Raw genomic sequence first — 9868 nt, 5'->3', positions numbered from 1 at the left:
TCCCAGGTGGTCGGGACTCTTGATCTTCGCTCTCGGTGCTGTCTCTTTGGTTGTCTTCCCTGCCTCTCCCAGGCACCTGCACCCTCCCTTGGCACCTGCTGCCAGGCTAGGAAGGGCAAAAACAATCCCAGTTGGCGTAGAGTGTCAGGGAGTCTCCGCCCTCCTCCTAGGCTTCCTCCTCCCAGGCGCCTCCCCCGACCCGCCCCCATCTGCCCAAGATAATTTTAGTTTCCTTGGGCCTGGAATCTAGACACACAGGGCTCCCCCTGCCCCTGACTTCTCCATCCGAAGTCGGGACACCCTCCTGCCACCTGTAGAGTGGATCTGAAATAAAATCCAGGCATCTGGAGGTTCCTAGACAGAGCCAGACTTCAGACCGGGTGTCCTGCTACTCCTGCTGGGACTCCTCCAGGTAAGGAGACCGAGATCGGTCTCAGACGACAGCTTGCCAGGCAACCCCCAGCCGCATCAGGGCCCCAGGCTGTGCCCGTTTCCGGCTGAACTGGCCGGCGGCCTAGGTGGGCGGACTGGAGGCCACCTGGCTCTCCCCCTCCCCCCGCTCGGTGATGTCAGGCCCGGGGCGGGGGCCGAAGGGGGACAGGTAGTTAAGGGCCTGGCCTCTACCTCCCTCCATAAAGACGTGGTCCCAGCCGGGTGTCCTGACGCCTGGGGTTCAGGTAAGGACCCAAGCGGGCGTTCATCCTTTGGGGGCAGGCGCGGCCGGTCGGGGGGCCGGTAGGGAAAGGCTGGGTCTCCTGCTGGGTTGCTGGGCCTCCCACTTTTCTCTTTTCCGCCAGTCTCCCATCCCGCCCCCTCCTCCCCGCCCGCCCGCTTTCGTACCCATCCTGGTTTGCAGCCCTCCTCATTCCCTCCCTGTACACCTCCCGGCAGCCAGCAGCTGAGAGTGGAAAGGAAGACCTGATTCTCTCCTCCAACCTGGCTTTCCCGCTGAAACTAGCCCCTCCCCGCACACCCGGAGAGAGCCGCCCTCACTGCCCGGCTCGCCCAGTTTACCCCAGTTTGGGTTTCCCCAAGTCTCTAACACAAGGCGACTCCTCGGGCTGTGGGGAGGGTCCCCTCCACTTTGGAGGGCAGTGAAGGAGAGGGATCCTCTATATTGTTGAGGCTCCATCTCTCCAGATTGTATGCGCTGCTCAGCAACACCGTCTCTGGCCCTCGGATGGGAAAGTGTAGGCCGGGTGGGGCGGGGCCCCTCCTGGCTTCTGCATGAAGTGGGCAGGAAGGCTTAAGGGGTGGATGGGGGACTGCAGTGCGGTGGGGCCTGGGGAGAGCGGGGTAGGGGGGTGGCAGATGGTCTCTTCTGCTTGATGAGGCTAAAGAGAGACCCTGGTTCCCAGTCTGGGTCTCCCTGGCAGACTGGGGACAGAGAATGCACCTGCCAGCAAGGTGGGACCCCCCCTGCCGCCAGCCGCATTGCCCCCCAGGAAGGCTCTTTTGGTCCGCCAGTCTTGGACTCTGCTCTCTCCTCTCCTGATATTCTGCTGTGTGCGGGGCAGGGGGACCTCCCGGAGGCGAGCAGCCTGTAATGATTAACCGCACAGACACTCGAGCATTCTTCCCGAATTCAACTTTAAAAGAGCTGCCCCGCCTTCTCCCATTGGGTGTTTTTCCTGAGTGAGAGAGCGGGCCGGGCCTCAGAGTCCTGGGTCCTCCCTTCTACTCGGAGTCATCCAGGGGTTTCTTAACCTTCTCACCTGGGCCTTGCACCCTAAAAGGTTATAAGCCTCTCCTGTGTGGTGGGGCTGGAGTGCTGTGGGGACCGGGGCTCTCCCTCCTCATCCAGGCCCCGGGCCCGGCCTCAGTGCCGCCAGCCCTTCCCCCTGCTCTGGGAAGCAGGGTTGTTTTCTGTTGGCCCTGAACACTGGGCCCCGCCACCCGCCCTTAGGGCCAGCCAGGTGGGGCGTGATTCAGGAAGTAAACAAGGAGGTTGGGAGGATGGGAATGCTGGTGGGGCTGGAGCCACTAGGGGAGGAGGCAGCTGGAAAGCCACGGCCGGAGTGGCCTCCCTGAGGGGACATACTGATTTTGGGTGTCAGTTTTTCCAACCGAAGCTTTCCTGGGGCCTCAGTTTGAGCTGCCAGGCCCACGGCGAGGACCTCTTCCTCCTCCCTGCTCACGCCATGGGTCTTGACGATCCCACTCGCCTCCAGCCTTAGAAGGGGCGGAAAGACACGGTGGGGGATCTGAAGGTACTTCCCAGCCTTGGGCCGGCCCTCTCTGATCTCTGAGGCCAGGTGCTAATGTGATTCGAAGCCACTTCTAACCCCTTCCAAGCACTGCCCTCCCAAGTTCTCTACTCCTCTCCCACCTCACTATTAGTCTGTGACTTCGTGGAAGGTGTGGCCCCCTGCAGCCTGGAATGAAGTCACCAGGGCTGTTTGGAGAGGTTAGACAGGGGTGGGAGTGGGGGAGTGTGTTCTGGTGTGGACGTGCTGGTCTCTTGCCAGTGGGTGGTAGGTGTGTCTTGCCCCTCCTGGCAGGACCCTGAGCCCCTCCCTGGCCTTTTGCCCTGTCTGGCATCTTGAGTGTTTCCCTTTCCATGCCTGCTCTTGTGGTATCCCTCTGGCCGGGACACCCAGGAGAATGTGTCAGGAGGAGCCTCATCCCCTAGGGGAAAGCGGACGAGTCCCTTGGGCCAGATGCGTCCCCCAGTACTGGGGCACCCAGCAGCAGGGTGAGACCTGGTAGACCCCAGATACAGGGCAGGGGCTCTGAGCGATGCTTTGGGTCGGGAGGAGCACCGCTGGGATGCCGGCTTCTCTCAAATCCAGGCCAGGCATTGCCTCTCTCCCTCCCAGGGGAGGGACTCCCTGGCCAGGTGGTGGTTTGGGACTGGGGGTGAGAGCAGATCGTGGGTCCCACCTGGCCTGGAGCTAGGCCAAGGGTAGGGAGGAGGAGGTGACGTCAGAAGAGCCTCAGGCCCCACATCCTCCTCCCCCATCCTGTTCCCAGCCCCTTGCCTCCCCCATTTCTCTCCGGCTACCAGTGGGTTGGGGAGTTGGGGGGAGGGTAGAGGCAGGGCTGTTTTTGTTTCTCCTAAGCCAGGAAGTTGTGTGGTGAGTCAAGGTTGAATGGAGAGCCCTAGGCAGTGTCGTCCCGCCTGTCCTGACTCACCTGTCTCCCAAGTCCCCCAGTGCCCTCAGTGAAGGGTCAGGTGCCCGCTCCATCCTGATGGGTCAGTCCAGGGGCCCCAAGTGGCCTTATAGTACTGGCCCAGTGTTCGGAGAACAGGCGGGGGGCTGGGATTGTAGGTTCTCCCAGGTCTCAGCCCAGCGAAAGGGGTCTGCTGGGTTCCTGCGGAGGAGGGGTCAGCCCCGCCTCCACCTCTAGGGCTCGTCTTTGCCACCCTCCTGTCTTTACTGGTCCTGAGTGTCTGATTAGCCTCTGTAGGTGATAAGACATGGGTGAGAGATTGGCCTTGGCTGGGGCTACCAGGTACCCTCGGACAAGTGGGCAGTTAAGACAGGTGCACAGTGATGGATGATGCGGCCCCACACAGTGCTGAGAGGGAGTTGTTCAGTCTGAATGTGGAAAGCTAGGAAGGCTTCTCAGAGGAAGTGGCTCTAGCATTGGGGCTTCAGGAAAGAGCTGGGCAGGAGGATGGCTTGGGGAGGGTACACGGGTTTGTGGGCTGCTAGGGCCGGGTCCCCACCCCAGACCTGCTCTTGCCCTTGCACTGCAGCCAAGCCAGCCCTCCTGCCTTCCTGGCTCCCATCCTTTCCCGCCTCCTTCTCCTTCTGCATCACTCATCACTTGGGCAGGCCAAACTCTGCCAAGTACGAACAGGCTCCGGCAGCAAAGCGCTGGGAAAACCCGGGCAACGCCCGGCATAGTGAGTGGCCCACTCGTGGAGGCAAAGGAGTGAGTGGGCCTTAGCTGTGGGTGGTGAAATCTGTTGTGACCACCAGGCTTGTGGTGGGTGGACCCTCAGCTCTTCCTGTGAACAACTTTGTGCTAAAGAAAGAGTACCGGGGGCCAGGCGTGGTGGCACGTGCCTGTAATCCCAGATACTCAGGAGGCTGAGGCAGGAGAATCGCTTGAACCTGGGAGGCGGAGGTTTCATTGCACTCCAGCCTGGGTGACAGAGAGACACTCCGTCTCAAAAAAAGAGCTCTGGGGCCGGGTGTGGTAGCTCATGCCTGTAATCCCAGCACTTTGGGAGGCCAAGGCAGGCAGATCAGGGGTTCAAGACCAGCCTGGCCAACATGGCGAAAGCCTGTCTCTACTAAAAATACAAAAATTAGCCGGGTGTGGTGTGCACACACCAAGATGGAGCCACTGCAACCAACCAACCAAACAAACAAAACACAGAAGCAGAAAGAGCACCAGGGCACTGGACTCGGAGCCCAGACACCAGGTTCTACCCCGGCTCACCCGTGACTGAGGGCGAGAATGCTTCCTTCTCAGAGACCTGATGTCCCCTTCTGTAAAATGAGGCTCATACTATCCTTCCCTAAGGGCTTCAGGGAAACTCCAGTTAGAGCAGTGAGGTGCTAGGTAAACTCTGAGGGGCACCCTAACCGCCCTGTGAGGTCAGGAGGTCTGAATTCTCTCGTCCCCTCTCCCCAGGACAAGGCCACACAACTGGTTCCCTTCAGCCCCTCTCCCTCAGACGCCATGGAGCTGGATCTGTCTCCACCTCATCTTGGCAGCTCTCCGGAAGACCTCTGCCCAGCCCCCGGGACCCCTCCTGGGAGTCCCCGGCCCCCTGAGGCCCCTGTGCCTGAGGAGGTAAAGAGGTCCCAGCCTCTCCTCATCCCAACCACTGGCAGGTATGATGGGACGTGTGACTTGGGGGAGGTCAGTGCTGGATAATACACAGAGGCTTGCAGGCCACACCTCCTCCTCCCCTCACCTCTCTCCCTTCTTTTTGCCCCAGGAAACTTCGAGAGGAGGAACGGCGTGCCACCTCCCTCCCCTCCATCCCCAACCCCTTCCCTGAGCTCTGCAGTCCTCCCCAACAGAGCCCCATTCTCGGGGGGCCCTCCAGTGTACGGGGGCTGCTCCCACGCGATGCCAGCTGCCCCCACGTGAGTTGTCCCTCAGAAGGGAAGGCAGGGATTCGGGAGCGTTCTGGGTCTGCTGGAGATACACAGCTGGTTCCCTGGAGGCGGGGGATCTTGGTCAGGTCCCTGAGGGTCTAGCAGGTGGGGAAAGGGAAGGAATCACCCTTTGCTTCCCCTCAAGTCATCTGTAATTCCTGGGGCACAGGTAGTAAAGGTGTACAGTGAGGATGGGGCCTGCAGGTCTGTGGAGGTGGCGGCGGGCGCCACGGCTCGCCACGTGTGTGAAATGCTGGTGCAGCGAACTCACGCCTTGAGCGACGAGACCTGGGGGCTGGTGGAGTGCCACCCCCACCTAGCACTGGGTGAGTCAGGTGTACAGAACCGACTGGGCCGGGAGGCAATGCCTCGCATCTTGGGCTAGGCATGTGGCTCATCCAGGAGATCTGGTTGATCTCCAGTAACCCCTGTTTTTTGCCCTTGACCTCAGAGCGGGGTTTAGAGGACCACGAGTCCGTGGTGGAAGTGCAGGCTGCCTGGCCCGTCGGCGGAGATAGCCGCTTCGTCTTCCGGAAAAACTTCGCCAAGTACGAACTGTTCACGAGCTCCCCAGTGAGTGTGTTCGGGCTGTCTGGGTGCCGGGACGCCCTGATCCTCAACTTGGGCACTGGAGCCCTGAGCCCTGCCCCTTTTCCACCCACAGCACTCCCTGTTCCCAGAAAAAATGGTCTCCAGCTGTCTCGATGCACACACTGGTGTATCCCATGAAGACCTCATCCAGGTGGGGGGACCCCCCATTTCACATTTCACTGCATATTCACGGCTCCCCAGAACTGGCCAGTGCTTCTCTGCCCTTAAGTCCCGTGCCTCCTCTCTGTGGTAGAAACAGCCCAGCCGCAGTCCTGTGTGACTGTGGACAGGTCATTTTCCTGCCTGAGCATCAGTTTCTTCTGTTGAATGGGGGCGAGAAATGCATGTGGAGCATCTCCTTGTAAAAACCCGAGGGTGGGCTGGGCATGGTGGCTCATGCCTGTAATCCCAGCACTTTGGGAGGTTAAGGTGGGAGGATTACTTGAGCCCAGAAGTTTGAGACCAGCCTGGGTAACATAGTGAGACATTGTCTCTACAAAAAAAAAAAAAAGGGAAGAAGAAGCCGGGAATGGTGGCATGAGCCTGTGGTCCCAGGTGCTTGAGAGGCTGAGGTGGGAGGATCAGTTGAGCTTGGGAGGTCGAGGTTGCGGTGAGCTGTGATGGTGCCACTGCACTAGAGTGAGACCCTGTCTCAAAAAGAAAAAGAAAAAGATCTTGGTGGTAGAGGGGAAGGGAGGAGATCAGACCTCTCACTCTCTCTGCTCTCTGGCTCAGAACTTCCTGAATGTCGGCAGCTTCCCTGAGATCCAGGGCTTCCTGCAGCTTCGGGGATCAGGACGGAAGCTTTGGAAACGCTTTTTCTGCTTCTTGCGCCGATCTGGCCTTTATTACTCCACCAAGGGCACCTCTAAGGTGAGGTCTTGAGGGTGCCAGTCCCAGCCCCTCCAGTCCCACCAGTCCCTGGTCCTTCTAGAAGTTGCCCCTTCTCTGCTGGAACCCCCGAGCCCTTCTCCCCAGGCGCCCCCAGGCCAGCCACCTCCAGTTTACCACTCCTCCCCACAGCCTTGCCCAGATCACCTGCCCAGGGAGGCAGCAGGAGAAAAGATGACCCGAGTTTAAGTCCTGACTCTACTTCTATTTGCTGTGTGACCCTGGGCACTCCCCTGCCCCTCTCTGGTCCTAAATTCGCCCCACCTGGCTTGGGGAGGGGCAGTAAGAGGGGTTGGGATCCACCTGTGCCAAGTCCTGCTCTCTCGTGCTACTCAGGATCCGAGGCACCTGCAGTACGTGGCAGATGTGAATGAGTCCAACGTGTATGTGGTGACTCAGGGCCGCAAGCTCTACGGGATGCCCACAGACTTTGGCTTCTGTGTCAAGGTGAAGACCTGATCTGGCCTGGCCCTTGGGGGAAGCAGGAACTGCTCAGGCCTCTGGATCCTGCCTGGGGCTTCTGAGCCTCAATTCAGACGCCCAGACTCCTCTCCCTGCACCCTGCCCTGCTGGAAACTCCTTGCATCCTGCTCTGCTCTGTGGAGCAGGGACAGACACGTGGTCCTACAGGCAGATACAGGACCAGCCAATTTCCTCTCCCTGCAGCCCAACAAGCTTCGAAATGGCCACAAGGGGCTTCGGATCTTCTGCAGTGAAGACGAGCAGAGCCGCACCTGCTGGCTGGCTGCCTTCCGCCTCTTCAAGGTGAGGCCCTGGGAGTGGCCTGGTGGGCTGGCCTGGCCAGGGGGATCCCCAGTTCTGCCCCCAGGAAGCCTCTGGAATGAGGAGGGCATCACAGCCTTGCTCTCTGATAACCCCCTGTCCAAGCCTGATGTTATAGGAAGCGCCCATCCAAGGCAGACACAGCCCTGCCCCGGGCAAGTCCTGTTCTGTGGGGGGTGTCACAGCTGCGCCCCCCCAACCTCAATCTCAGGCCCTTTTTCTCTCCCCACCCCCAGTACGGGGCGCAGCTGTACAAGAATTACCAGCAGGCACAGTCTCGCCACCTGCGTCCGTCTTGTTTGGGCTCCCCACCGTTGGTGAGTGCGCACAGGGGGAAGGGAGGGTGGGCACGCAGGCCTCGTCCCAGGGGTACCTGTACCCTGTCCTGACCTCTCCCCTCTCCTTCCCTCTCCAGAGAAGTGTCTCAGATAATACTCTGGTGGCCATGGACTTCTCTGGCCATGCTGGGCGCGTCATTGAGAACCCCCGGGAGGCTTTGAGTGTGGCCCTGGAGGAGGCCCAGGCCTGGAGGGTGAGGCCTGCGCCTGGCTATGTGTTTCTGTGGGGGACCCACTTTCTGGGCAGGATCCCTGAAATAGGGAGGAAGAGGGGGTGTGGGGGGCACCAGCTGGGAGAGGTGCTGGATAATGCCCCCAAATGCACCCCGACTCTCTCCTGTCTCCCACTGCTCTGCAGAAGAAAACAAACCACCGCCTCAGCCTGCCTATGCCGGCCTCCGGCGCCAGCCTCAGTGCAGGTGGGTGACAGCCCCGAGCCTGGGCGGGGGCTGCCTCAAGTTCTCTGAGCATTCCCAGGGTGAGCAGGTGGTATAGGGGTCCTCTCCCCAAAGTGACCGCCCATGTGCTTCCCCCACTGCAGCCATCCACCGCACCCAACTCTGGTTCCACGGGCGCATTTCCCGTGAGGAGAGCCAGCGGCTCATTGGACAGCAGGGCTTGGTAGACGGGTAAGGGGCACGGCCGGACAGCAGACCCAGGGATAAGAGAAACCGGGATTCAGGAGGCAGCCAAGGGCCCTCGGGTAACGCCGCCCCCCTCCTGTCTTCTGGCAGCCTGTTCCTGGTCCGGGAGAGTCAGCGGAACCCCCAGGGCTTTGTCCTCTCCTTGTGCCACCTGCAGAAAGTGAAGCATTATCTCATCCTGCCGGTGAGCGTCCCCTTATCCTCCCAATCCCCGGAGTCCTGCAGTGAGACACGGGACTCCCAGCAACCTGTCCTCCTCACCAGGCCCCTCCAGAGGCTCCCTGGCCCCCAGTGCATCTCCCTTTTCCCTGCACAAGAAGTGGAAGGCCGAGTGCCATGGCTCACACCTTTAATCCCAGCACTTTGGAAGGCCAAGGTGGAGGATGGTTTGAGCCCAGGAGTTTGAGACCAGCCTGGGCAACACAGAGGGACCCCCTCCCTAATCTCTACAATAATTTATAATTAGTCAGGCATGGTGGTGTGCACCTGTGATCCCAGCTACTCAGGAGGCTGAGATGCTTGAGCCCAGCATGTCAAGGCTGCAGTGAGAGCCATGATGGCACCATCACACTCCAGCCTGAATGACAGAGTGAGAAAACCCTGTCTCCAAAAAAAAAAAAAGGCTGGTGTGGTGGCTCATGCCTGTAATCCCAGCACTTTGGGAGGCCGAGGCAGGCAGATCATGAGGTTAGGAGATCAAGACCATCCTGGCCAACATGGTGAAACCCCACCTCTACTAAAAAATACAAAAATGAGCTGGGCGTGGTGGTGTGAGCCTGTAGTCCTAGCTACTTGGGAGGCTGAGTCGGGAGAATCACTTGAAACCAGGAGGCAGAGGTTGCAGTGAGCCGAGATTGCACCACTGCATTCCAGCCTGGGTGACAGATCAAGACTCCTCAAAACAAAAAAAAAGAAAAAAGAAAAAGAGAACAAAAGGGAATGGATGGGGCCCTGGCAATGGAGGGAGCTCCATATGGTGGGAGCCTCGGGCCCCTCCCTGACCTCCCACCCCCTCTACTGTACCCCAGAGCGAGGAGGAGGGCCGCCTGTACTTCAGCATGGACGACGGCCAGACCCGCTTCACTGACCTGCTGCAGCTCGTGGACTTCCACCAGCTGAACCGTGGCATCCTGCCGTGCCTGCTGCGCCACTGCTGCACGCGGGTGGCCCTCTGACCGGGCCACAGGCTGGCTCACGCCTCAGCCGCCTTCAGGCTGCCCACCACCCCTCCATACATCTAGTGAACTCTGGGTGTGGCAGTGGGGGACGGGATGAGGAGCGGGAGGGTTCCCTCACTCCAGTTTTCTCCTCTGCTTCCTCGCCTCCCTCAGGTAGAAAACAGCACCCCCTCCAGTCCACTCTCAAACCCTCTCCTCAAGGGAAGGCCTGGGGTGGCCCCCTCCCCTTCTCCTAGCTCCTGGGGTGCTGCTGAAGGGCAGGGCATTATGGGAGAAGTGGTGGCAGCCCAGGTGGTCTCATGCCCCACACTTTTACAGACTGAGAGGCCAGTTGATCTGCTCTGTTTTATACTAGTGACAATAAAGATTATTTTTTGATA

At 59.9% G+C, this 9868-nt stretch overlaps 1 protein-coding gene across 3 annotated transcripts; it reads left to right on the top strand.

Annotated features, from left to right (window-relative positions):
* The first annotated feature begins 224 nt into the window (after nt 1-224).
* Nucleotides 225-9868, top strand: GRB7 (growth factor receptor bound protein 7). Of its 3 annotated transcripts, none has more exons than XM_012451977.2 (15): nt 225-412; nt 4591-4793; nt 4901-5051; nt 5233-5389; nt 5515-5636; nt 5728-5805; nt 6390-6527; nt 6882-6992; nt 7212-7310; nt 7565-7645; nt 7744-7860; nt 8025-8085; nt 8208-8295; nt 8401-8494; nt 9339-9868. In XM_012451977.2, exons 2-15 carry the CDS (start codon nt 4639-4641, stop codon nt 9483-9485), a joined length of 1599 nt encoding a protein of 532 aa, XP_012307400.2. In that variant the 5' UTR covers nt 225-412; nt 4591-4638; the 3' UTR covers nt 9486-9868. The 3 variants fall into 3 exon arrangements, with proteins under 3 accessions (XP_012307400.2, XP_012307401.2, XP_064225770.1); XM_012451978.2 differs by lacking the exon at nt 225-412 and adding an exon at nt 612-677; XM_064369700.1 differs by lacking the exons at nt 225-412; nt 8208-8295; nt 9339-9868 and having other exon boundaries at nt 4084-4793; nt 8401-8474.

The sequence above is a fragment of the Aotus nancymaae genome, unplaced genomic scaffold (assembly GCF_030222135.1).
Source record: "Aotus nancymaae isolate 86718 unplaced genomic scaffold, 86718_ANA_hifiasm-v0.15.2.pri h1tg000089l, whole genome shotgun sequence".
NCBI classification, from domain to species: Eukaryota; Metazoa; Chordata; class Mammalia; order Primates; family Aotidae; genus Aotus; species Aotus nancymaae.
The sequence above is the reverse complement of the archived record's forward strand: the minus strand, read 5'-3'. Positions and strand labels throughout refer to the sequence as shown.

Excerpts from the sequence above, each read along its gene's own strand:
- GRB7 (XM_012451977.2), top strand. The coding sequence starts at position 4,639 with ATGGAGCTGGATCTGTCTCCACCTCATCTTGGCAGCTCTCCGGAAGAC. Across the intron at positions 5,637-5,727 it reads AACTGTTCACGAGCTCCCCA|CACTCCCTGTTCCCAGAAAA; the intron begins GTGAGTGTGTTC and ends TTCCACCCACAG. Across the intron at positions 6,528-6,881 it reads CCACCAAGGGCACCTCTAAG|GATCCGAGGCACCTGCAGTA; the intron begins GTGAGGTCTTGA and ends CGTGCTACTCAG.